The 25,437-nt window shown below is 50.0% G+C and overlaps 4 protein-coding genes across 8 annotated transcripts; 2 read left to right on the top strand and 2 right to left on the bottom strand.

The window, feature by feature from the left end:
• The first annotated feature begins 18 nt into the window (after positions 1–18).
• ORMDL2 (ORMDL sphingolipid biosynthesis regulator 2) lies at positions 19–2,683 on the top strand. The gene is made up of 4 exons (XM_047739513.1): positions 19–286; positions 1,115–1,289; positions 1,468–1,619; positions 2,198–2,683. The coding sequence occupies exons 1-4, from the start codon at positions 153–155 to the stop codon at positions 2,331–2,333; spliced, it is 597 nt and encodes a 198-aa protein (XP_047595469.1). The 5' UTR covers positions 19–152; the 3' UTR covers positions 2,334–2,683.
• On the bottom strand, positions 2,666–10,745 carry DNAJC14 (DnaJ heat shock protein family (Hsp40) member C14). Its single transcript, XM_047739503.1, has 7 exons — positions 9,773–10,745; positions 7,861–9,326; positions 5,185–5,291; positions 4,857–4,976; positions 4,298–4,458; positions 4,113–4,215; positions 2,666–3,881 (listed from the first exon to the last, which is right to left on the bottom strand). The coding sequence occupies exons 2-7, from the start codon at positions 9,268–9,270 to the stop codon at positions 3,671–3,673; spliced, it is 2,112 nt and encodes a 703-aa protein (XP_047595459.1). The 5' UTR covers positions 9,271–9,326; positions 9,773–10,745; the 3' UTR covers positions 2,666–3,670.
• A 199-nt stretch (positions 10,746–10,944) lies between these two features.
• LOC125106036 (transmembrane protein 198-like) lies at positions 10,945–15,559 on the top strand. 5 transcript variants are annotated; one of them, XM_047739508.1, is made up of 5 exons: positions 10,945–11,341; positions 12,511–12,618; positions 13,203–13,784; positions 14,241–14,401; positions 14,525–15,559. In XM_047739508.1, exons 3-5 carry the CDS (start codon positions 13,226–13,228, stop codon positions 14,660–14,662), a joined length of 858 nt encoding a protein of 285 aa, XP_047595464.1. In that variant the 5' UTR covers positions 10,945–11,341; positions 12,511–12,618; positions 13,203–13,225; the 3' UTR covers positions 14,663–15,559. The 5 variants fall into 5 exon arrangements, with proteins under 5 accessions (XP_047595464.1, XP_047595462.1, XP_047595461.1 ...); XM_047739506.1 differs by having other exon boundaries at positions 12,359–12,618; positions 14,244–14,401; XM_047739505.1 differs by having other exon boundaries at positions 12,359–12,618.
• Positions 15,560–15,736: 177 nt separating this feature from the next.
• On the bottom strand, positions 15,737–21,396 carry MMP19 (matrix metallopeptidase 19). Its single transcript, XM_047739504.1, has 9 exons — positions 21,189–21,396; positions 20,798–20,883; positions 19,748–19,878; positions 19,297–19,512; positions 18,568–18,813; positions 17,976–18,101; positions 17,213–17,377; positions 16,921–17,048; positions 15,737–16,753 (listed from the first exon to the last, which is right to left on the bottom strand). The coding sequence occupies exons 1-9, from the start codon at positions 21,276–21,278 to the stop codon at positions 16,268–16,270; spliced, it is 1,674 nt and encodes a 557-aa protein (XP_047595460.1). The 5' UTR covers positions 21,279–21,396; the 3' UTR covers positions 15,737–16,267.
• Between the last annotated feature and the right edge of the window lie 4,041 nt (positions 21,397–25,437).

The raw sequence follows: 25,437 nt of genomic DNA, 5'->3' as shown, positions 1-25,437 counted from the left end.
CCCATTAGTCAATAGCGGACGCCGTTCTCACTCCTCCTAGCAGCTTTCCCCACCTCTCTCAAAAGGTGGGACAGGGAGAGGGGCGGGTTCTGAACGTCCTGAACGGCGGAAATGGCGGCCAATTGCGCATCACCATTGCAAACTGCCAACCAATGGGTGGCGGCAGCGCCGATTCTGTTCCACGAATAGGGAGAGCGCAGATGGGCGAGGGCGTGTGCTTCCTGGACACCACAGGTGTGGAAGCGAACGCCGCTCTTCGAGTCCGACGGGCTTCTGAAGCCTGCAGGTAGGGGCTGCCGGGAGACTAGAAATGGGACAGAGGAAAAGTGGTGCCGGGCGAAAGATGGAGGGCGGGGTCGGAGGGAGGTTGGAACGTCGGCAACCTAAATACCGAGAGGAGCTCTGAAGAGACCCCTGAGAATAACAGAACGACAAACTTGAGAGGGAAGCTGGGAGGGGCATGGGGCGGGTTCAACACTAGGGTTTAAGGAATTTCAGGTAAAGACGGGCGAGCAAGATTTGCTTCCCAAGTTGACATCAACAAGCACGATTTTAAAGAGCCAAGTTCAGACAATCAGAGCCGCCCCTTGATTCGGGAATAAGGCTCCGTGACTCGAGATGCTGAGCTCAGGTTCCTTCCTAGCTCAATCCAAAAGCCATTGGGTAAATACTCGGCAGCGCCCTTCGCTTGAGAAAGGGATTGGGATGCGGTCTGCTTACATGCCAAGGGGATGGGAGACTGGACGGGCAAGCCACATAGGAAGAGGTGGGGATTAGAAGTAGTTTTGTCCCCTTACCCCTTATTGGTGGTTGTTAACCCCTGCTGTCAGAAGTCCCTGCCCCAAGCCTAGACCCCTTAGGTTACAGTTGAAGTGTAAGGATCAGAGTAAAGATTACCATTAATGTCTCTAAAAGTAGAGAGCACCCGTCTTGCCTTTTAAGTTTTCTTTCCTAAGTCTTCAGTTTTTCCTTTGTGCACAATGGGTAAGTTTTTTTATTCCCAGTAGAGTTAAGGGGATTTGGGCTATCCAGGAGACAACTTGGGGGAACTAATTCAAAGAGGGGTTAAGAGGAAATTGAGTTGGACTCCTGCCTGATTCCCCCATGGCGGTAGGATGAATGTGGGGGTGGCACACAGCGAAGTAAACCCCAACACTCGAGTGATGAATAGCCGGGGCATCTGGCTGGCCTACATCATCTTGGTAGGACTGCTTCATGTGGTTCTACTCAGCATCCCCTTCTTCAGCATTCCTGTTGTCTGGACCCTGACCAACGTCATCCATAACTTGGTGAGCACTAAACCATACCCTTATACCCAACCCAGGCCTTTCCGAACCAAAACCCCAAATCACTTATTATTTGGGAATTTATGTCTTCGTTTCGCGATCTCAGCATAATTCTTGGGCTGACGGACTACTTTCTGCCTCCTCACACTGCACCCCCCGCCCCGCCTTTCCCTCCTCCCAGGCTATGTATGTCTTCTTACATACGGTGAAAGGGACACCTTTTGAGACCCCTGACCAAGGAAAGGCTCGGCTACTGACACACTGGGAACAGATGGACTACGGGCTCCAATTTACCTCTTCCCGCAAATTCCTCAGCATCTCTCCTATCATACTGTGAGTCTAGGGGGAGATACAGGGAATGCTCCAAGCATCAAGGAGAAACCTCCATAGGGAAGCTTTAAAAAAGCAGACTTCTCACTTAGACCCTTTGAAGATATTATGGTATGGTCTGAATCTAGGGAGAGCAATAAAAAGTAGAAGATAGTAATCAAGCATTCCTTGCTGCCCGTTGGTGGTAGGGGAATGGAGAAAGGACTGAGAAAACACCCAAGCAAAACCAAATGGTTTTACACTTCAAAGGAAATGAATAAATAAAGCAGAACAGATATAAATCTGTGAAAACTGTGGGGAATTGAAGCAAAAGCACTCTAACAGCCACATAGACTTCAGCTGTCATTTCCACATCATTAACAATGAAAAACTCTCTAACTTATAAATCTCCAGCTAAAAGTGCTGATTATCTCCCCAATGACAAAGTAAATACTATTAATTTAACTGGAATATTTTCAGATATTCTAGGACTACATGCAATAAAATTGGTCATTTAAAAATAGAAGAGAAAAGTCACTGCAAAGCCATAAATAACAACTAGGGAAGGCCAACTTCACTTAACCCATTTCTTCTCTCCCCAGCTACCTCCTGGCCAGCTTCTACACCAAGTATGATGCTGCTCATTTCCTCATCAACACAGCCTCATTGCTCAGCGTACTGCTGCCTAAGTTACCCCAATTCCATGGGGTTCGACTCTTTGGCATCAACAAATACTGAGGGATGGGGCTGGGAATAACACTGGACCAAAGGGCTGCAACATCCTTTCCTTCTCTGTATTGTCTTCTTTATCTTGAAACCCTGAGAACTACATAACCTTTCCCAAACTCCCAGGAAGAAAACAGACTGGAAAATGGGGCTCCCTGGGCTCAGCCCTACTAAAAACAAATTTTCTTTGAATCAGGAAAGGTGGCAAAGATAAGGGCCAAATCAGTCTCCCTCACAGCAGGAAGCCATGTTTGAGCAGTTTGTTTGGTGATTAAGTTTTTCCAGATCTTCTACCTGCACCACTTGCCAACTCTGTTTTGCTGTGTATTTTCCCTATAATAAAGTTTGTTTGTTTGTTTGTTTGTTTGAGATATGGCTATAGTTTGGTCAGCAGGAAGGGTAGGGAGATGTCCTCATAAGGCTGGGGAAGAAACAAGGAATAGCAACTTATTATATAAAACTTCTCTAAGGTATTGTTTTAATCCCCTCTCCCTTGATCCAGTAGGAGGTGCCCTTCACTCAGCTAACACTTAGGGAAAGGATTCTCAAATGAGAAAAAGGGCAAAGAAGAGAGGAAAGATACAGGTTGCCAGTTTATATATTTATAGAAAGATAATCCCCTGGCTTTAAATAGATATGTACATACAAATATGAACAAACTTAAAAAAATACAAACCCTTGGATCATAAGGGGGCTTCTGGGAGCCCCTTTATCCTTCTCCCTCACCCAAGGGCAGAGGGCATGAGTCTGCTTTTTAAAAATTATTAGTTTGGCCATCCCTGCAGCAACAAGCATGAAATTGGGTGATTACCCACAAGGTGAATGTCAGAGGAAAAATTCAAAGTTCCCACTCTCTGAACTCTATGTATAATCTCCTATAATTAGGGCTACATGCTTTCTTGTTCTCTTTTAACTAGAATGTTGGGGTAAAGGAGGGGGCTCCCTCCTGAAATGGGTCAAGAAATTATAAGATAGACTCGTAGTTTAAAAAAAGGGGGGAAAGTGTCATCTGCTCTAGAAGCAAGAGACAAAGGCATACAGACCCCAGGGAAATACCAGTTCCCACACTAGCATGGGAGATATTGTCCAGCCCAGGTCCAGGCCTAGGATCTTTGCTTTAGCCACCCCCTATTTCTTTGGTATTGTCAGAAGACAAGATTCAGTTCCTAGGTGCTGGTGGAGGAGGGAGAGTGGTTCTGGGGCTTCCTACAAGTACTGAGTGAACAATTTGAGCTTAAAATTTTCCCTTTTTTAAATATTTAAAAATAAACAAGTCAAAACTCCATCCTGTGCTATACACAGCCCTTTTGACTCCCTGACATTGATCTGAGGAAAGAAGAGAAGGGGTGTCAACGTTGGAAGGGCCTCCTCACTTTCTTCCGCCGCTTCGGTTTGGCTTCTCCCTTGGGTACTGTGCTGTTGGGCTTAGAGGCTGCAGTGGCCCCAGGGCCAGGCTGAGGAGCTGCAAAGAAGTTCCCATTGGACATCTGGCCTGGGGGTACTTGAAATATCCGGCTCAAGAAATCCTGAAGATCAGCAGGAGGGGCATCTGGGGTTGCTCTGAAAGGAAAATATAAGACATTATGAGGCAAGAGCTATTAAGAGTTATATGGTTACCTCTGTTACCTGTTTACACCTAAGTTAAAGATGCACTGGGGGGAAAGAAAAAGATATACTGAGTCAGCTGCCAAACTTAAGGGTAAGACCTCTAGGTGTCCTAAGCAGCATGTCATCTGAAATCATATTCAGAACTACAACAGTAGGTAGATTGTTGAAAGAAGTAACACCTACCTCTGCCGCCCACTGGTGCCTGGAATCCGAGAACCAAAGGAGATGTGATAGGGGACTCTGTGCGTATCTGGGGAGATTCCCACACGCTGGCATCCAGCCCACTCTACAAGCATGAGAAATAATTAGCCAAAACATCACAGTTTTGAGCATACATGAGCCCATATTTCTAGAGAACAGAAGAATACCTGTGATGTCATACACTTTTCCATCCATCAGTGCAAAATAGGTGATCTTGAGGCCCAACATACTTGACTCTGCCCAAAAGTCTCCTTCCTCAGCAGGATGCAGTCTATTACACTCAGCACAGTATCTGGCACTCTTAGGTTCCCGGTCCATTTCAAACCTCCTACAACCCAACAAAAGGAAAGTTCCTTTTCATCTGTCAAGCCTACAACACTGTTATACTATCATCGTTATAATCATTTTTTGGCCTTTTGGCTAAGATCAAGTGTTTAGTGTCATCATTATTGACAAATAGCTAATATATCTAAAATTATCTCCACTCAGTTGTTACATATGTCTACAAACACCCGTACCCTCAACCTTCTCTCTTACAACTAAAAATATTAACTTTTTTTTCTTAGTACAAATTCAAATTCCCAATCTCGACACTGGCAAAAGTAGAAACCTCAGGGTCTTTTTACTCATCAGCTGTATCCCCCAACTACCAGTAATACTCAAATGGAAGTCTTTGGCTACCCAATGGCTAATCTGTGACTGTCCCATCCCTGCCCTATTTCATACCTATGCTTTCCCTGGCATCGGCTGCACATCATAGTATTCATTGCCTCTTTGAGGTCATCCTGCAGCTTGGACAGAAACTCATTCACTGACCGGCTCAGCTCAGTCTCTGCCATTCGTTTCCTAAGAGAAGAAAGCCTTTGTAAATCAGAAGGTATTGATCAAGGGACAAAGGGAGATGAACCTTTAACCCTCTTGAGGCCCCTGGCCAGCTAGAAAGATAAGCAACCCTGTTCTCTCCACCTCAGAGAGCTTCACCCACAAGTCCAGGGACCTCTACTTTGAAGATTACTCATTCATCCCACCTGACAATTTCCCATTTCCAACTTACATTTCATATTCCTTCCGCCTTTCAGGGCTGCTGACAATGTCCCAAGCTGCCCGCAAAACTTTGAAGGCCTCCTCTGCCCGGGGATGATGATTTTTGTCAGGATGAACCTACCAAGACAAAGATTTCATCCCAAATCCATTCCAACCATCTCCCCATCTTAGGTCAAAATAACCTCATTATCAGGATGCCTGGATAGTTCAGTGGGTTAAGCATCTGATTCTTGATCTCAGGGTTCTGAGTTCAAGCCTGGTTGGGCTCCACCTTGGGCTACACACTGGGCATGAAACCTACTTAAAAAAAATAAATAATAATAATAACCCTTGTATCAAATGGCTCTCTTTCATCACCCTTTTAGAGAATCAATATAACTTAATGACTAATTGCTCTGGCTCTGCAGACACATATATAGGATCAAGTTCTAGCTCTGTCACTATTAGCTATTTATCATGGATTACTGGGAGAATACTCACAACATATATACACAGAATTTGGCACTAGGGTGATCCATCCTATCAGTGTGCCTGGGACTGTCCCAGTTTTAGCACTAAAAGTTCATGTCTCAGGAAACCCTCAATCCCGGGAAGCAGGGATGGTTGGTCACCCTACTGGTAAATGCATACTAAGCCCTCACATTTTAACTCTATCGTCAACCATAAAGTAAGAGTTCCAAAGATACTACATCTTCAAACTCATTCTAACTAGAAAATTCTAGTATGTACTTCCCATAATGGTTTGCCCTTCTGTCCCAGAAATGAATTAGCATGTTGTGATCCTCACAGGCTTTTTATCCACTTTTCAGCCTCTCCTCTAAGACAAATAGTATCCTCAACTCCTACAGCTTCCTGATTGTTCCCATCCTCCTCTTCCAAAAGAACAGAATAAAGCTAATCTCCTGATGATGCCAAATAAAGGGAATGCCGTTAATACTCCACATACCCAAGCTTACAGAACAGCTTTCAGTCATGGTCACTCTGAGGCTTCATAAGGACAGTGAGAGGTTTTGTAAAAGAAGCCCACAGACACTGGCCCAGAACAAGGGAGTACTTTGAGGTGCAGGGCAGGTATATTGAGGATCAGGGAACTTAACTATATCTCTACTCCAAGAAAGTAAGTTGAAAATGAAATTTTCTTCTAAGAATGTTATTCCCCAAGAGAGGATGTTTGCTAAAAGACATGAAAGTGAGAAAAGAGCTCTACTGCTAGTAACAATCTGAGTGTAAACTGCCATTCCCCACTCTTAAGAATATCCCAGTCTATCCACTAAGGGGCATGCATTTCCCACCAAACTTAGTCCTCTGCTAATTTACAGGCCTGGTACCTTACTGTGTCTTGAATGGTTAATGGACACCTTGGTTAACCCATTCCTTTTTGTTGCCATGCAGTCACTGGCGTAATTTGCACACCATGATAATTTTACCAGTCCAGTTCCATACACTCAAATCAGCCTCCAATGGAATTTACACACATTACTTATAATACAGTTTTACTTACAGAAAAAGCAATAAAGATCATATCTAAAAATAGCAAATTAATATCTACTAATAGCAATTTGCATGCTTGTATTAAACATTTCCCTTAGGCATATGGGGCATCACAACTCCACCTGTACCACCCCCTCCCGCCCCCCCCCAATCAATAAAAGCAACCATATCATGCCAGCCTGGCTGGCTCAGTCAGTAGGACAATGAGACTCTTGATCTCAGGGTTGTGGGTCTGAGCCCCGTATCAGGTGTAGAGATTACTTAAAAATGAAATCTTTTGGGGCGCCTGGGTGGCTCAGTGGGTTAAGCCTCTGCCTTCGGCTCAGGTCATGATCCCAGGGTCCTGGGATCGAGCCCCGCATCGGGCTCTCTCCTCAGCATGAAGCCTGCTTCCTCCTCTCTCTCTCTCTCTGCCTGCCTCTCTGCCTACTTGTGATCTCTCTCTCTCTGTCAAGATAATAAATAAAAAATCAAATCTTTAAAAAAAAAATGAAATCTTTAAAAACAGCCATATGTATGACATACAGATGCACATGCCTCTCCATGGTTTATGTTCCATTCTCTTTCCCTTTTCCATTCTAGACTGCTGGTCTTGAAATACTTTGTTTTCTTTCACCTAGTCCTGGAACAATCACATGCACCCCCTGAACCTTCCCACACTAAGTCCACACTTGCCTATCTGGGACAGATAGCTGGATATCCCCCTGTTCAAAAAACCCTCATTAGTTCAGGGTACAGAACTGACAGGCTTTCTAATGAGGCCTCTTTTCCACCCTACAGGGTGGTTAGAGGGACTGCACCTGGATATTCCAAGGTGAGTGGTCTAACATCCTGGGGTTCTGGGACCAAGCCCCTGCACCCGGCTCCCTGCTCAGCAGGGAGTCTGCTTCTCCCTCTCCCCCACGCCACCCGTGCCCCTCCCCCTGCCCTGCAGACTCTCTAGTGCTCTCTCTCTCTCTCAAATAAATAAATCTTAAAAAAAAAAAAAGAATCTCAAGACAAAAAGCTTAAAATGAAGGAAGTCAGATGCCACAGCAGAGGGGAAAAAGTCTTTATGACTGTTTCCTAAGAATTAATGTTGCTCCAGCTTCAAGTTGACTTTTTAACTCTGCCTTCTCTTTATCCTACTCTTCCTAAAATTGGAATAGAAAATAAGACAACAAAGAGGAAGAGGAAACAGGGGAAAGATACTCACCATCACTGCCAGCTGCCTATATGCCTTCTTCAGTTCAACATCTGATGCTGTGGCTTCAACCCCCAACACATGGAAAGGGTTTAGCTCATCCTCAGGAACCCCAGCCATGGTCAAGAGTCGAGCCACTTCTTCTTCAGGCTGGCAGTAGCGACCACCAGTTACAGGTGCATTCCCCTGCCTATTAGTCCTTGGCTTGACCCAAGGCAACTCCAGCCAACCCCACGGAAACATTTTTACCAACTGCTGCCATGGCCTGCTATCTCTCAGCAGAATCAGGCAACGCTGCAAGGTGGGAAAATCCAGCCAAGAAAAGAGCCAAGTGGCTTTACCCCTCCAGCCTAACCGGTCACCCAGTCCCGCCAGAAACCGCCAGCCCAACTGTAGACAGCCCAACGAGAGGGCCAGAGCCAGAAGCAGCAAAGCACCTAGTAGCCTAAGAAAACGGGTGAACAGCCCTGCCCCATAGCAACATCCTTGGCTCAGAAACTGGAACATTACCTGGGCCCAGCCTCCCAGCCGCCCTGCCCAGACTCCCAACCAGACTCGAAAATGGTCCAGATCGCTGCCTTTCAGCTGCCTGCATGCATAGATGAGATGGCCACAAGTTTCCACGTACTCTCCCACCAATACCAGCAGTTCAATCAGCCACCAGAAGCCTGCCTGCCCAAGCTGACACAGTTCCTCTGCTCCCCATAATCCCAGGCCTTTGCGCTTATCTGCCTGACTTCTTTTCCGGCCCAGCCTATGTCGGCCAGGGGACCTGGGATCTCTGCGTCCACCCTCCCGAGTATCCTCCTTGGCCGGGATGCGGTGCCGCTGTCTCCGGGGTGGTTTCTTCCCACTGGGCGCACGTGAAAAATCACTGGGGAACTTAAGAGGTTCCTCATCATCATATTCCTCTTCCAACTCTTCATCTTCCCCCAAAACTGGAGAGGTACAATGGTGACAAAAGTTGCTAGAAGAGCTATCTCCTCCCTCAGAGTAAGGCCCTTCAGGGATTCCAGGGATTCCCTGGCAGTTGCAAGCAGATGGAATGGAAAGAAAAGAAGGGTTGCCATCCTCCTGGTACCCAGCCTCATTCTCTCTTGAGAGTTCCTGGTCCACTCCTGATTCTTCTTCTGAAGATGCCTCACTCTGATCAGGGTCCTCTCCATCCCTAGGGGGTCCTGGACCCCTTGGGGGGCCATGGCTTGGATCCGACCAGTGGGCTGGGTTTGGGGGCTGTGTGTACTTAGGACTAGAGTGCTCTGTGAGGCAGCGGGTACCATTAGGAGCAGGCTCCGCTGAGTCCCTGAGTCCTGAGAATGAAAGTATTTCAGGGTCCACAGAGGATCCTAAAGTCCTGAAGGAGGCACCACCACTGTGGTGGGCTCCACACAACCCTCTTTCTCCGGGGTGCTTCTGGGCCATGACCCCAGGGCTTCCTGAGGATTTTAGGTCACAGCCATCATGATAAGTTCTGATGCCTGCAACAAAGGTATCAAGGTGGGGATTATCAGAATTGAACCGAGAAAGGGATTAAATAACCTTAATTTGAGGATATAATTAATGCACCCACCTCCCTTGTTTTCTAATTCTTCTGGAGCGTTCGTTATCCCTACCAATAAGCCAATACTACATTAACCACAACCGTGCTCCCTTTCCCCCTCCAAAACCCCTTAGTTTTTTTTCTTTCCCCAGAAAGTCATAATCCAGAATGAGGGAAAGAGGGCGGTAACTCAAAGGGTGTGGTCCGGGGGTCACTCTTGGGTAAAATGGGAAAGACGACTGGAAAGGGGGGGCCGCAGGCTGCCAGAAAAGGGTGGGGATCGTGCGGCTCTCAAAGAAAACCTGGGGGCGGAGCTTGGGGTTGCCCATGAGAAAGACATCCAAGAAACCCTTGGGCTGGGTAGAGGGGGCGAAGGTAACGTACCCGAAGAGCGGCGGTAACTCCTCCCCCTCGAGCAGCTGGGCCTAGGGCCAGGGGGAGCTACGAGAGCAGCTCCCCCGGCTCCGCCTCCCGCTCAAGCTCTGCTTCCGCCTTCCGTCCCCGCCGTGGCCGCCGACCTACGCCCACTTCCACTTCCGGGGTCACCAGGGAAGAGACGGGAAGGAAACGAAAAAGCGGTTGGCGGAGGCGCGAGCCAGTTGAGCAAGCGCTGACTCAAATCAGAGGAGGAGGTCCTGAGGAAGAACTGGCCCCGCCCCTTAAAGGGCTCTCTGCTGCCACCCTCCGAGTGCTGGAGTGATAGCTCCGCAGGCTGCACCACTGGTGGGCGCTGTAGCAGTGCCTGTGGACGCGGGACAGATTTTTTTTTTTTTTTTTTTTTTTTTTTCAGGGTTCCTCCGGCTGTATTCTCGGGCTTGGCCGAGACTGGGAGATTGAGGACAGCCACCGAGCCACAGTGTTTCCCTTGCAGATAAAACCAGAGAGCGTAGAAGAGCCACCACCCCGATCCTTTCCCTGCTGCCTGTAGCGAGGACAGAGACCCTTTTGTATCATGCGGAGGTGGAGCAGAGGGGAGGACGCCCCGGGCCAGCCCCCACTCTGGCCTCCCTGCACTACCCCTTCTTTCCCAGCAGTCCTCGGCCTCCACTGCGCCTGACCCAGCTGGCGAACTGCCCGGTATAACTGTAGCTCCCACGGCCCGGATCCGCCCCTCGGGACGCTGCTCCAAGGCACTATCAACGGAGCGGTTCTGGGCGACTAGGAGCGTACCTCCGCTGGGCTCAGTACCCAAGCGGAGTGCCAAAAAACACTGCATTCATCTACATGCTGTTTTGCGTTTCATTTGCATACCGAGCAGCTCTCGGTCAACGTCGACACGCGCCCCCGCCCCCACGCGGACCCAGCTTGGGTCCCCTCCTCTGCTCGCGCTTCTCTCGTTAGTCCCCCTTCCAGACCCCGTCTTGCTCCGCAAGTTTTTCCGCCCATGAGCCCCTCGCCGGCGCCCCCAGTCCTGTAAAAGCCCCTTCCCCGGGTCCCCGATCTCGACCACCAGGTTCTCCAGAAGACAATACTCCAATTCTCTGGGAAGTGGAAGAAACCAAGCCCGGGCTAGGGGGGGCGCTGGGACCCCAGTTGGGAGTTTGAGAGCGTCTAGTTGTAGAGTCATCGCCTGAGCATTCAGAGATCTTTCCCCAAACGTCTTGTGGTGTCCCCCAAACCTGTCCCTGCTATGGGTGGGGGATCTCTGGTCCCAGCCTAGAGCAGTGGGCAAACTGGGTCCCCCCCACCCAAAGGGAAAAGAGTTGGAGGGGCCCGCCCCGTGATGTCACCCCCCACACACCCTGTCCCCTTCCTCCACCCCCAGGCTGGTTGCATTTAGCTCACAGGGCTTGGGCTTCGGCTTGCAAGAGTTTAGGGGGCAACGAACAGAGTGACCCTGGGGGTGCCCAGGCCCGACAGCCGCCCCCGACGCCTAGGACCTCCGGGCAAGGATGCAGCAGGGGGGTTAGGGAAGCACTTCTACCCCCTCCTCTCCTGAGTCCTGGCAGGGTGGTGAGTAGTTAACACTCCTTCCCCAATCTGTCCTTGTTTAGAGTGCCTAGACTTCCAAGCGGATTGAAGAGAGGAGCCCCAGGGAATCCCCACGCCAACCCTCTAGACTGTTAGGACCTTGGTGTCCAAAAGAAGATGGATGAAAGTGCCTGCATCCCTCCTACCCTACTCCCACAGTGCCCCCAGTACCAGCCCCTCCTTGATGTTCTTTCAGGAGCCGAATTCAAATTCTACTGGCAGCCGCGACACCCCGGGGGGGAAAGGGAGGGGTAGGAAAAGTCCCACCAATGTCCTGAGAGGAGGAGCAAGAGGCGGTGTACCAGGATGTGAGATGTCTGTGGGCAAGGTGCCTGCTTAGTCCAAGAGGGACCATGGGAACTGGACTGTGGCCAGATGCCCCTTCCCCCCAACAACTCCATCTCCACATGAGCTGGGGCTTCAGAACCTTGGCAAAGTGTGGGGACTCTCACTACTCGATTCCTTGTCCCAAACTCTTTTAGTGTCTGTTTCTTTTCTCCCCTCTTCCTTCCCTGGGGTTGGAACAGCTGTCCAGAGACCCCACCATGACTCATTCTCTTCTCTTTCTCCTCCTACCCCCTCAATTAACCCCACCTTTCCCTGTCCAGTGAGGTAGTATTGAGTCCCAGCTGCAGATGGAGCAAGCTTTCTTTTAGCTGGAACAAGCTACTGGCCTTTAGCACCCAGTCTCACTAGTGTCCCTGGGCCCCTCCTTCCACCGACCTAGGACTTTTTACTCTCTCCAACCCACCCTGAGAAGCTAGGGAGCAGATAAAGTTTCATAACCTTATAAGATTTATAAGATAGTTTAAGTTTTACTTCGTGTCCTTGTTTCAGAGGGTAGTAAAAAGACAGCTGGTTCCTCTTGACCCAATCCTGTGGATTTTTTCAGTTACTCCAGCAAGGCCATACTCCCTCCTGAAATTGGCCTTTCTTCCAGAGGTGCAGAATTCTCAAGATTCATGGGCACCTGAGTTCCTGCCCCCTACCCCCTTGCAGGTTTCCCATCCCCCTCAAGACATTCATGGATGGATGAGAGGAGCTGACACTGATCTTCCCCTCTGGGATCACCTTTTCTTCGGCCATGGAGGAAGCCCTGTTGCCCCTGGCCATGACTTCTGACCCCAGGCCCTTTAATCAACAACTCCCAGAGCCTCCAGACCCAAGATGTGTCTTGGAACCCCAGGACAATCCTGAACTGGCACCCGCCCTGGTGTGTGCTCTTTGCTGCTGCTTTGGAATCATCTACTGCTGCTTCGGTGAGGGCAGGGCCAGGATTCTGGGGGGCAGCTGCCCAAAACTGTCACCCTCAAGGATGATGCCAACTTTCTCCTTTGCTCCTGAGCCACCTCTATTCTTCTGTCAGGGGATCCCTACCTTCAGTGGTGCCAGCTCTTCTTGTCCACACCCTATATCCATGCCCTCTAGCTCTGACCCCTGCCAATTCTCACTTGCCTCTCCCTTCCCCCTACCTCAAAACTCCATTCCCACATTATCCTCCATGTTTAAGTCTTCTTCAACCCTTCCCCAATAACCTGAATTGGCCTGTGCTGATTTTTTCCTGTCTACCATTCCTGGAAGTACTAAACCTTCCTTCTGTATTTACTCCCTGCAATGTATCCATCTTACCTCCTGATTTTTTTCCTCCCACCTCCTCACAGTTTTCGGAAGGTCCCTGCCTTTCTTGAGATGATCCCTTTCTGCCCCTTGCCTTGAGGTCCCTGGGCTGCTGCTCCTGTCTTCTGCCCCTCTGATTAGCCACTCCTCTCCCTTCTAATTCATCAGAGCCGTCCCTATAGATGTCTACTTTCTGTCTCTCAGTGCCTCCTGCCTCCCTTCCCAGGCTACCGCTGCTTCAAGGCAGTAATGTTTCTCTCGGGCCTGCTGTCGGGAGCTCTGGTGATCTTCCTGCTGTGCCACAAGGAGCGAGTGCTAGAGACACAGCTGAGCCTGGAGGTGAGCGCGGGCATTGCGCTGGGCATCGGACTCCTCTGTGGCCTGGTCACCATGTTGGTTCGCAGCGTTGGGCTCTTCCTGACTGGTCTCCTGCTAGGCCTGACCCTGGGTGCCGGGGCCCTGCTGGGCACAGAGCCCATCTACCAACCACCTTCAGCCTGGGTGCCAGCTGGGGGGTTGGTGGGGCTGGCACTTCTGGGAGCGCTGCTCACGCTTCGGTGGCCACGTCCATTCACAGTTCTGGGCACAGCCCTGCTGGGTGCTGCGGTGCTGGTGGCCTGTGCTGACTACTTCCTAGAGGGGCTGGCACTGGGCAGTCGGCTGGGCCAACGCTTGCAGGCACTTCCAGCCTTGCCTCCTCTCTGCTGGTATAGCTGGGTCTTGCTGGGCACCTGGCCAGCCCTGGGGGCCCTTGGGGCCCTGGCCCAGTGGAAGCTCATGGATGAGGAACATGGAGGCCACGCCAATGGTGAGTTAGTGCCATGGTACAGAAGCAGCCAACCTGTGCCTTCTCATGTCCCCAGTTCCCAGACTTGACAGGCGGTGGCGGGAAGCGGGGTGGGAAGGGGGAAAATATATTTAAGGGTGGCGGTGTCCGAGATGAATGGGTAGGGCATTGAAAGGAAGTTAGAGTTGGAGGAGCCAACGGTCTGGGTAAGAATGAGGGAAAATTGTCAGAGGAAGCAGAGAGGAGTTAATTCCTGGGCACTATTATGGAAGGAAAGAAAGGTCTCAGGGAAGCCCAAGAGGAAAGTGCAGGAGGTTTCCAAAGAAGAGTTTCTTTCAGAATAACCAGGGAGGAAATGAGGTTTGAGAGAGATACAATAGGGAGATCAAATGGGTTTCTGTAGAGGGTAAAGGTGTTTGGGGGTAGAATTCGGGGTCTCAAGGGGCCTTCCTGAGTTCCGTATGGCCCCCTCCCAAGCAGTGGTCTTGAGCCACCAGCGAAGGCATCTTCAACTCCTTCGGATCCGCCAGCAAGAGGCCAAGTTGCACCGGACATCTGCTGGGGTGGGGCTCTGTGAAGGCAGCTACCGGCGCCAGCTTCCCCCCAACACCCGGAGCCCCGCTGATAGTCTGGCTCCCGTGAGTGAGGGGAGGAGCACACCTGGGGATGGAGCAGAGGGCACATGGGGATGGTTGGGGTCGGGGATGGGGGGTTCTGACCCAGGCCCTACCTTCTGCCCTCTCTGCCCTGTGCCTCTCCAGAGTTATCTCCAGAGCCTTCGAGAGCGCCAACTGGGACCAGGCCCCCAGGCCACAGCCCCCCACACCGTCCTGGACCTGGATTCCGACTGTGGTTCCACTGTACCCCTCACCACACCTTCTGGTTCCACCCGGACCTGAGCCTAAACCTCCACTGATGCTTCGACCCCTAGCAAGGGCCTTGGAACACCAAGTGTGCAGGGCCTGAGCCCACAGGACCCACACACAAACATCCCCACCTCTGTCACTGGGGATAGAATCTGTACTCCAAACCAGACCAGTCCTGTAGGGATATGTTTCAGGGACAGATAAAGGGGAATCTTGTGAGGAGGGGAGAGGAATGGAAGGATGAGTACCTACCTCTGTCCACTAATAGAGGTGCCCTGCCCCTAGAGTAACTGGCTTCCTAATTCCCTCCAAACCAAGGAGGGCCCTTACCCAAAGAGCCTTTTACATACTTGCCTCAGTGTGCCTCACGATGGTAGAATAGGGGGTTTTGTTGTTGTAGGACCTACAGAAAACCAGGTAGCTCCCTAAAGCATTTGATAGCTATTTGATGGGGAGAAGGGCACAGAGGAGCTCCTGGCTTCCATAGGCTCAAGTCCCGTTCTCCTACCTCATTTGGGAATACCGTCCTCCATGGTGCTTGCCTTTCTCTCCTTAATGTGGGGAAGACCACGGGGCAATGCATGGCACAGAACCTGCCTCCCCCCACAGCTGTCTACTTCTCCAAGGGGAGACCATTGGCACACATGCCAGAGTCTTGCCCTTTTGCCCAAAGCAGCCTGGTCTTCACCGCTGCATGGGAGACAAGTGCCTTCTCTGCTTCCCATTGTAGGTGATGCTCATCTCCTTCACTAGAACTTTATCCCAGCCACTAACCATTCTAACTCCCTCCTCTGATTTTCCTGCTCAGAGTTTGTTCCCTGGTTCCCCGGACAGCATGAAGGAAGATGTGCTCCTCCCCTGGGCAACAAAGCTATGATGGGAGGGAGGAAGAACATGGAGCATGTGAATAAAATGGCATTGAACACTGAACCAGGGAGTCCAGCCTCTGCTGTTGCTGCTCTTTTCTTTCTCTGCTCCCCCAAACAGTTAGCCAGACTGATAAGTCCTCTGTCCCCTAAAGATCTGATACGGCTATCCTCACCGGACTGGACTACCGGACTCACAGCTACACACACGCATAGCCAGAGGAAGAGCTGTTCAGTCCTCTTTAACAAACATGGAGTTAGCCTTTATTAAGCACAAATGTGCCAGACATTGTGCCCTGCACTTCACAAAAAGTATTTCATTTAATGCAAACACCCTGAGGGACCTGTATTAACCTTATTGAACAGATGGGGAATCTGAGGCTCAATGAGGTTAATTAACTTGCCCAAAGTCATAAGCAAATAAATGTGATTCTTAAAGGATTCCAAAGCCCTTGCTCATTTTACTGGCCATGCCATTTTCTTGCACTTTGTCTGGGAAGAATGGGACCCAGGCATTTAGCTTCCCAGCTGTTGCCACCTGTCAGCCAAGGTCCTGAGGGATGCCTTCCTTCTACTGCTGTCTTCCAGACAGTAGATAACACAGTTGGAAGGAGCTATGTAGGATGAGCGAAGGAATGTATAAAGTTGGGAGCTGACCCAGAGTTAGGGAGTCACTGCCCAGGAGGGCAAGAGCACAGAGGAGTGGTGGCTGGAGCTGGGACCTTTCAAGCCCTGAAGTCTATTGTTCATCCCCCTGCTGCAGCCCCGCAGCCTAGGGAACCGACATTTGACTCCTCTCAGGCCTCCGGGCAGGGCTGGTGACATTACCAGGAAATGGAAGGGTGGGGGAGCCTGTGGCTGAGGGGCTAATGTCCAAGATAGGATCTCTGGGTGGGTGGTCAGTGTTCAAGGTGGTACCTATGGCTGAGGAAGTGGAACCCAAGGTGGTTCCTATGGCAGAGTGGTCAGTACCTGAGGATAAAGAAGTGGCATCTAAACCTGACAGAGTGGGGACTGAGGTCTGGGGATGACAGTGCATCCAGTGGCGGGCAGTATCTCTGGGATAGCCTTTCTCTCCTCGTAGCTGCCTGTTGAGGCGCCAGTATTGTTTACCCTTGAAGAAATAGACCTGGCCATCCCGCCAGCTCATAGCAGCAGAGGGCTGGTTTGGCGCTCCCGTAAACAAGCCTTTGATTGGTTTAGGGTAGTGGCTGAAGTCAGTTCGGGCCAGCTCGTCCCACTGCCAATACCCGGAGCCCTAGGAGTAGGGTGGGTAGGGAGAAGAAGAGGATAAGGAGAGAGCTTAAAGATACCCAGATCTACCCCCAGCTGCAAATGATCTCCCTTCAAGAGCAAGTCCGCTTCTCAGTGTGAGGTAGCCCACCTCTCCTAAGAAGGGATTTGCCCTTGCTTTGAACTTTGTACCTTAAAGAGGAACACCTTTTGGTTGAAAGGCCAATAGAGAGCTGCATCCAGGTTGGGTTCTACCCTGTTCAGCTTCTTGGGGAAGCCAGGAGACATCTTGAAATTAATATAGCGCCACACCTTGTCTCCTGAGAGCCGGTAAGGAAAGAACAAGGTTATATCTGTCTCCAGGTGATAGCTTTTGGTTCTCCCATTCCACCCTTCCAGAAACTTCTCATCTCTCCCTCCCTTTTATGGCTTCTTTAATCGTAGGCCCTCCTCAGGTAACACACCGTAAACCATTCTCTTTTACCCTTAAAGAAGTGAATCCATTGTGTTCGAGGAGAGTAGACAGCAGCATCTAGGTTTCCTGGGAGCCCCTCCCAAAGGGCAGACACTTGGAACAAGGGACCCAGCCCTGAATCGGTCACCGTCCACACGTAGTTTCCCTTGAAGGCATAAGTCTTCCCGCGGGGCCCTGAGGGTAAAGTGTGGACAAGTCAAAAAGACTTGGGTCAAATAAGACTTACGGGCACTGCAGGCAGGCTGATAATTTGCTCTCTTCCCACAGAATGGGCCTCAAAACTTTATTCAACTTTAACTTAAAGAGAGGATTAAGGTAGAAAAGGAAGACTCCGTGTTCAGCCTCTTTGTTATTCAGACCAATTCAGCTCTGGTTCACTCAATAAAACAAAAACCCTGCAGATAGCTCACCTTTGGGGACCTCACCTCCTATTCCAAGTAGCTTCCAAGTTGTCCTTCCATGCAGGTATGATACCTTCTATAACAGACATTCTAAGAAATAGAGTTTTCTTCACCTTGCTATATTACCAGATATGTTTTGCTGGCCATTATAGGGAAGACACTGAGGTAAATGCCCACCTAGCCCACCTTTAATTTGGCTCTGAAGCCTTCCTCTCCATGCCACGTGCCTTCTTCCATGGCCACTCACCCCTGTCTGGTATCTAACCTCTTCTGCTCATGCTGAGGTCCCACGTCATTCCTATCTGTCCAGGTCTCAAGATCAGTGGGTTGCTGCTGCTGCCTGCCTATAGCCTGGAGGGGAAGGGCCTCACCCAACATCATGGCATCCAGTTCACCACTGCAGGGGTCTGGCATGGGACTGGGTTCTGTGGGTACATGTGGTATAGTGGGGAGCTCCATCTCTTCTTCCTCATCTTCTATCTCTGGGTTCTTCTTCCCTGCAAGGCCACATAATGCTGCTCAAGGAGAGAACTCACAGCACCTGGCCTCCCCACTCTTCTCTAAGTTTGCCTCAGAGTTCCCATAGAAAGTGGAAAAGGGAATCCTAGAGAATTTCTCTTGGTGGGAGGCAAGATCATATTGATATCGACAGGAGACACATTTTAGTTTTGAGAGGCACCAGAAAGGAGGAAGGAAGTTTGCTGGAACACTGATTCTTCTTCATCCCCAAGAATGGGTAAGAGGAGAGAGAGGCCTGAAAGGAAGGTCAGACATGGAAGTGTCAGAAAAACAACTCCTGAAAATGAAGAAGCCTAAATAACTGGGCAGGAGGAAGAGAAAGAAGCCAAGTCATTTCCCACCATGGAGGTTAGACCAGTCTCTTCAGCCTGAAGAGATGCTGGTCACACTGACCTCAGGATCACTAGGGGTCATGATTAGCCGTAACCTGGGGAAAAAACTAACCGTAGAGAGCCTGAATCCCTGCTACATCATCTGCGTGCAGCTTGAAGTGGGGCCGGTAGCCAGCATAGACAGGGGCCATGAGGGCCTGGGTATATCGAGAGTGCCCAAGCCCCAGGGCATGGCCCAGTTCGTGGGCTGCAATGATGCGCAGATTCACCCCCCGGTAAGTCCTCTCAGTCCAGAGTTCATCTTCATCAAAGTGCACACTGCCCAGCTCTGGGATGTCAGCATGGGCCAGGACCCTCCCTGGACAAAGACAAAGGTGGACAGGAAGGAGGTCAGAGTCTCCTAGGCTAAAGTATCCCCTGCATGTTATAAACCCCAATTTCTCCATTCCCTTAAATTTCCAACTGTATTCAGTCTCTCAGATGCCTCTCTCTCAATTTTCACCTTCCCTTGTCATCACCCAGTTCTCTCTGCGTTGCCCATCCCTCTGTCTCTATACTTCTCAACCACTCTCTTCTCTCTGGCCCAGTCCTCTCTGAGGGGTGTCTTGAGTAGGGGAACTTAAACCAAGGACTAAAGCATAAGCTTCAAAGAGGAAGCTTGATAAGACCCCAGGGAGGTGACCAGCTGCTTTCTAAGAAAATATTAGAAGGTGGTTAGAGAGTGTAGGGTGCAGTTGGGCATAGGGAGCAGCCTGAACATTAAGGTTGCAGAGTCACTGGCTCAAGGGGACAGAGATCATCTCAAATGTCTGTGAGGTGAGAACCGAGAGCTGGTGCCTACCAGGCCCATCAAAGGAATTGGAGCAGTATGGTGTCTGACGGCCATGGAAGGAGAGGCGGATGTCAGCGAAGCCAGCCTGCACCTCCCGGAAGGTCAGGGGGGCCACATTGCTCCAGTACTGGAAGGCTTGAAGCAGGGCAGCCCGGGCTGTGTGGGGCGGGAGGGTGGAAGGCAGGTTCAAGATGCGGAAGGTCAGGTGCTTCTTTCTCCAGCGGCCTGATTATTGGACAGAAAATAGGTTAGAAACAGAGATCCTCTGCCAACCCCAAAGAGCTCCCCTGAGTCTAGGCATTCACTCAAAAAAGTTATGTCTCCAGGCAGGCAATGATCAGTTAATCACCAGGTGATCATCCATTCAACACTGAGCTGGACCAGCCTGTCCCAATGCCACCTGTACTCCAGAGCTATGCCACAGGCTCCTTTCCCTCCCTTTCCCAGTCTCAGTCCTCACCCAGCAGGAGGTATTTAAGGGTCTTCTGATTGAAGGGGTCCTCCAGGCCACAACGGGGCTGCCCCATGCGGGCCCTTGTGGCATCATCCAGCTGACCTGAGACTGGCAGCTCAGATGCTTCCTGAAAAGCTCTGAAAAGAGGGAGAGGGATGGGCCCAGCAGGGCAGGGGAGTCTGGAATGACTGGAAACTGGGGATAGCTCCTTGGCCCCTTCTGCCCACAGTGGTAGGTGAGAATGGCACAGGATCTCTGAAACTGATGGGGTCACTCCCGTATCCAGTCTTCATAATTAGGACTTTCTCTTCTGTTCTGCAGAAATAGCAATACTCCAGCTTCACCTCCCCATCTTCAGTCTCTTATCTGTGTAAGGTTTCCCTCAGGTGTAGCCTTCTTCCCCTACTGCAATTTCTAAACTTCTTCTGCTCTGGGGAAGTGCCCCACCCCCTGCTCTGGAGACTCTCCCACCACTGGTCCAACCTGAGAACCTGTCCTCCCTCAGCCTTCTCCTGATGGCTGGACTCCCCTCCCAGCCCAGCCTGCTCTGGGGCAATTTCAAAGCTCAGGCCCTGCAGGCACTGCGGCTTTTCAAGGAACTGTGAACACAGCTGAGAGCAGAAAGAAAAACTACCCATTAGATCCAAAATAGGAAAAGACAACTTCAAAATAGAAATAAATGCTGAATTAAATGTCCACAAAAAGCAACATCATCCCAACAACTCAACTCCAAATCAACTCGACTCATAGTTTTATCTATAAATTATGCTTCATGTGGTATGTCGCTAATAGTGTATTGGATACAATGTGGAATGGAGCCTCCAAAGGGATGCTCAGGGTCTAGGAAGATCCAATGACTGCTCCTCATCTTTGAATCCCCATCTCATTCCATGCCCCACCCCCCTAAGAGTGATAGCAACCCATTCCCTAGCTCCCCAGCATGGATTGGGGTCAGGCAGAAGTGGGCCTGGTGAGAGGAAGGGATGGAAAAAGCAGATGGAAAGATGACCTTGCAACCTTGACCCTTAATAAGGCATGTGCCTTATGACCTCTCACCTCAGAGCCTCCATAATATCTTCTGGCCTGAAGTCATCAGATCCTTCTAGAGGCTTCTGCAGGTACCCATATTGTAACAGGTAATCCTATGATGGGGGTCACGGTAAGCAGAATAAAAGGGGAATGAGTCTCAGGGTAAAACTTCTCAGTGGCCTAACAGACTCATGAGGATAGGAGGGGGCAGACATGGAAGGACTAAAGGAAGGGCATCTCAGGGAAGGGGCTCAGGTGGAACAAAGGCAAGAAGCGTGAGATGGGTAGGAGTAGATCATGGAGCAGAAGAAGGAAGAGAAAGGCAGGTTGAAGGTCAGGAGGGAGGCTTGGGTGGGACTGTGGCGTAATACCCCAATCCCTTCCTGGGCCTGGGTCCCTCCTTCCCTGGAGAACTCACCACTGCTGTCTCTTTCCCTGCAGGCCCCAGGGCCCGGCCTGAGACTGTCATAGGGAGTAATAAAACCAGCCACAGCCACTGCCAGTCCATGGTCGAACCAGGCAACAACTCCAAAGGCTGTCTGGGCCTTCTGCCCTGAGATCTCTGGGAATTTGGGGGAGCAGATTGGGTCGGGGGACCTCCTGCCTCCAGTTCTTGCCACTCTCCAGTCTCTGGCCCTCTTTATAAAACCTCAGAGGAGGGAAATTGGGGGGAGTGGCAGTGGGAGGTGACTCAGCCCAGAGATATGTTGCAATTCACCATTAACCCCTGCCCTGCCACAGAGCTTCTGTCAAGAAGAGCCCCCAGCAGAGTCCATTCCCACAGAGTCCTACCCTGGAGATGGGAAGACTTTTCACACTGTCCTGGGGGTGAGCATCCTGGCAGGAGGAGAAGCAGAATCCCAGCAGAGACCAGGGTAGGGACCATGACTATCCCCTGGAGTTGGACATTCTTGTGCCCCAGGAACCTGGGGACAGCAAACTCCTCATCTTCAACCTTCATGGGTCCCTGTCTGTACAACAATAGGAAAAAAAAATAAAACTAAAGGGGAAGGGAGCAGCTTAGGTGCTCGGGTTTCAGGACCCTGGGATTATGACCTGAACCAAAGGGAGCAGATTCACCGACCGAGCCACTCAGGCATCCATTTGTTAGGTTTTTGTTTTGCCTCTTGTTTTTTGTTTTTGTTTTGTTTTTTTTGGCCATTTTTTATAAAAGGAAATGGAGACCCAGAGAGGGAACTTGACTGAGCACATGAAGCTCCCAATTGATCTGGCTAGATTCAAATCGCTCTGCTGACTCCATAACCTATCATAACCCATACTCTTCCCAGCCACCACACTGATGACTCTCAGTTTTGTTCTTCAAATGTTTAGGAGCCACTAAGGGTTCCACTCTCATTTATGCGCCACACATTTGCATATCCTTCAAATGCACAAAGAAGTAAGGATAGGACTGGGAGAAAGGGTTACTGAACTCACGTTCTCAGTAGGACCCCAATGCCAAGTCCTTTTGCATATGCTATGCTATAAAACTGGCAGGCTTTACAGGGGAACCCTTCATACTCCTGGGTCATGGTGAGGAATACTCCTGACTCATATTGTTGCCCTCGATGATGCTGAGCCCTTGACCCACCCAGCCCTCAACTGGGTAATAATCAGGTGACTAGGTCCCAAATGGCCAGTGACAGGCAAGGAAGTACAGAGACCTTCTGACCGATAAGTGACAAAGGCCATGACTGAGGCCATCATCAAGGCTGATGTCCCCAGGAAATGACGGGGTTTAGGAACCAGCTATCCTCTCACTCAGCCCACTGCAGGGTTCTTTCGCAACCTTGTTCTTCTCCCCCCTCTTTCCACCCTCCACCCCTCACTCCCTCCTTTTTTGAGAACAGGACATGGTCCAGTTGAAAATTATAATTTTTTTCTGATTAAAGTTTTCTCTTGGGTGCCTGGCTGGCTCCGCCTGTTAAGCGTCTGTCTTGGTCTCAGGTCATAATTCCAGGGTCCTGGGATGGAGTTCCACATCGTCCGGCTCCCACTTAGGGGAGCTTGTGCTCCTCCCGCTTGTGCTCTTTTGTTCTCTGTCAAATACATAAATAAATAATATCTTTAAAAATAAATAAATAATGGGCGCCTGGGTGGCTCAGTGGGTTAAGCCGCTGCCTTCGGCTCAGGTCATGATCTCAGGGTCCTAGGATCGAGTCCCACATCGGGCTTTCTGCTCAGCAAGAAGCCTGCTTCCCTCTCTCTCTCTCTCTCTGCCTTCCTCTCCGTCTACTTGTGATCTCTCTCTGTCAAATAAATAAATAAAATCTTTAAAAAAAAAAATAAAAAAATAAATAAAAATAAATAAATAAGTAAATTTTTCTCTTTTTCCTGAATAAAAGTTGTTCTTTGCTCATTGTAGTAAATTTGGAAAATACCAAAATAAACAAGGAAGAACATGAAAACCACCAGTAAATGTTACCCAGAAGAGAATCACTAGTAACAATTTGAGCCATTTTCTTGCAACTCTGTGGCTTTGAGTTCAGCTCTAGCTCTAGCCTGTCCAGACTCAGCCCCTAGGGACTGGGGCTAGAATGGAAGAGAAAGCAATAAGAAATAGTAAAATAATAATAACAACAATAATAATAGTGATGATGATGGTGATGATGGAGGAGGGACAGGAGTTGAGACTGATGGGGAGAGAGGAGGATACAGACAGGGAGGATGTGAGAGAAAGAAGTAAGATGAATGTGATAGCTGATCTCCTTCCCTTTAGGCACCTCAGGTGAGGGCTTAAAAAAAAAAAAGAGCAGGGAGGACACTTCAAAACCTGTGACAATATATTAGTGAGAGATGATTACAAAAGGTGGGCACTCACTCTGGCATGGAACCACATCTAGATATTAAGGAGCCAGGAGAGAATAGAGTAAAATAGTAAAAGCTGCGAAATAGTTTACCTCATTTACCCTCAACAACAGGGCTGGTATTAATACCTTCAGAAACGGAGTTTCTGATAGGTTGCTTCAGGTCACACAGCTAGGAAGCAGTTGAGCCTCAGGCTCAACCTGTGATGATCTTTGCAGCCTCCCGAGTTTCCCCGCAGGCACCCAGACAAAACCCCCTAGAGCCAGGAGCTGCAGGGGGGCACATGCGGAAGGACAGATGACTAACCGGTCCCATAGTGACATCATGGCCACCCCTACCAACAACCCCCCACCCCTTGAGCCAGGCTGACCCAGCTCTTTTCCCCTCTGAATTTGTCATCTCTCGCTGCGGGAGATATGGGGATGTGTGCAAAGGGTTAGGACATGTGCTCTGCCTGCCCCAAAAAGAGAACTTGATTCCGAGGGAAAGAACTCCTGCATTCTTTGGCTTGCTTGCTCCCTTCCTGCAAACTAGTTTCCCTCTCTATCCACAGAATGTGGTTGTAGGGTTGTGTATGGAAATATTTTTAGTTAAAATATTTTAAACCATAACAGGAGGAAGTAGGTTAGATTCTTAGAGTATTTTCTAGTGATGGGGGTGGAGGGGGGTAATAGGGCTATGGGTTGTATGGTAAAGGTTTGTCAGGAGTCTCTTAGTCCAAGAAAAGTGGGTCTCTAAAACCACCACCCGCCCTCTCTGACAGCCACCCTTACCCGAATGAGGTGGCCCCTAGGGGTTGGACATCCTGGTGTAAAGAGCAAGTCTGGGACCTGAAACTGGAAACTGGAGGTGAGAAAAACATAAGTTATAACTCACCAGCCCAGACACTGCTCTTGATTTAGAGAAATGCGGTCTTAGCTTCTGGCCTGTTTCCCCTGAGCCCTGAGGGAATCAGGAGAGAGGGAACTTTCCCTGGCTGAATGAGATTGAGTTTTCCAAGCTGTTACCCTGGAAACCTCTGTTTTTAAGAGGACCCTCCCCCCAACACACACTCCTTTAATTAATCATGAGTTCCTAGAAGCCCGATAGGAAACAATGGCCTGGGTTGCGCACAGCTGGAACCGGTTAGTGACGAGAGAAGTGGGAGGGGTTTGGGGATGGCTCAGGGGCTGCACTAGTACATTCTGTTCCCAGGATGCTCCAGACTTCCTCAGGCCCCCTACAAGCACTTCCCCATCACAAACATTTCCACCCACCTACAGCTCCTCAAACACACACATACTCAGGCACTGGCCCGAACTGGCTCAGTTGAGAGGATATCAGACCAAATCCTTACATTCTCCGTTCTCCAGTTCCTGTCAAAGTGTGAGGAAGACCAAGATCTGCTCCTTGTTTCCAGTGTAGAGGAGAAAGTATCATCCCCTAGGACTCTTCTAGAGATTGCTGGAGGCTTCTGCTGGTTATCCCATTACCCAGTACAGTGCCAAAGGCATGTTTGAAGGGATCAATTCTAGCCTCTGGAGTAAGGAGGAAGTAGAGGAATAAGAAGCTCAAGTGGGGGCACCTGGGTGGCTCAGTAGGTTGGGCACCTAACTCTTGATTTAGACTCGGGTTATGATACTGGGGTCTTGGGATCAAGACCCTGCCTCAGGTTCCATGCTCAGTGTGGAGTCTCCTTGTCCCTCTCCCTCTGCTTCTGCCCCCATGCTCGCATTCTCTCTCTTTCAAATAAATAAAATATTTTTTAAAAAGTGATTAAAGGAGAAGGGGTGCCTGGTGGCTCAGTTGGTTGAGTGGCTGTCTTTGGCTCAGGTCATGATCCCGGGTCCTGGGATCAAGCCCCTAGTCAGGTTCCCTGT

This window comes from Lutra lutra, chromosome 8 (genome assembly GCF_902655055.1).
Source record: "Lutra lutra chromosome 8, mLutLut1.2, whole genome shotgun sequence".
NCBI classification, from domain to species: domain Eukaryota; kingdom Metazoa; phylum Chordata; class Mammalia; order Carnivora; family Mustelidae; genus Lutra; species Lutra lutra.
The sequence above is the reverse complement of the archived record's forward strand: the minus strand, read 5'-3'. Positions and strand labels throughout refer to the sequence as shown.

Excerpts from the sequence above, each read along its gene's own strand:
- ORMDL2 (XM_047739513.1), top strand. The coding sequence starts at position 153 with ATGGGTGGCGGCAGCGCCGATTCTGTTCCACGAATAGGGAGAGCGCAG. Across the intron at positions 1,290-1,467 it reads CCAACGTCATCCATAACTTG|GCTATGTATGTCTTCTTACA; the intron begins GTGAGCACTAAA and ends CCCTCCTCCCAG. Across the intron at positions 1,620-2,197 it reads AGCATCTCTCCTATCATACT|CTACCTCCTGGCCAGCTTCT; the intron begins GTGAGTCTAGGG and ends TTCTCTCCCCAG.
- DNAJC14 (XM_047739503.1), bottom strand. The coding sequence starts at position 9,270 with ATGGCCCAGAAGCACCCCGGAGAAAGAGGGTTGTGTGGAGCCCACCAC. Across the intron at positions 5,292-7,860 it reads ATAGGCAGCTGGCAGTGATG|GTTCATCCTGACAAAAATCA; the intron begins GTGAGTATCTTT and ends TTGTCTTGGTAG. Across the intron at positions 4,977-5,184 it reads AGGCGGAAGGAATATGAAAT|GAAACGAATGGCAGAGACTG; the intron begins GTAAGTTGGAAA and ends TTCTTCTCTTAG.
- LOC125106036 (XM_047739505.1), top strand. The coding sequence starts at position 12,444 with ATGGAGGAAGCCCTGTTGCCCCTGGCCATGACTTCTGACCCCAGGCCC. Across the intron at positions 12,619-13,202 it reads AATCATCTACTGCTGCTTCG|GCTACCGCTGCTTCAAGGCA; the intron begins GTGAGGGCAGGG and ends CTCCCTTCCCAG. Across the intron at positions 14,402-14,524 it reads CCGCTGATAGTCTGGCTCCC|AGTTATCTCCAGAGCCTTCG; the intron begins GTGAGTGAGGGG and ends GTGCCTCTCCAG.
- MMP19 (XM_047739504.1), bottom strand. The coding sequence starts at position 21,278 with ATGGACTGGCAGTGGCTGTGGCTGGTTTTATTACTCCCTATGACAGTC. Across the intron at positions 19,513-19,747 it reads CCTTAAATACCTCCTGCTGG|GCCGCTGGAGAAAGAAGCAC; the intron begins GTGAGGACTGAG and ends TCCAATAATCAG. Across the intron at positions 17,378-17,975 it reads ACTGGATGCCATGATGTTGG|GGCCCCGCGGGAAGACTTAT; the intron begins GTGAGGCCCTTC and ends CTTTACCCTCAG.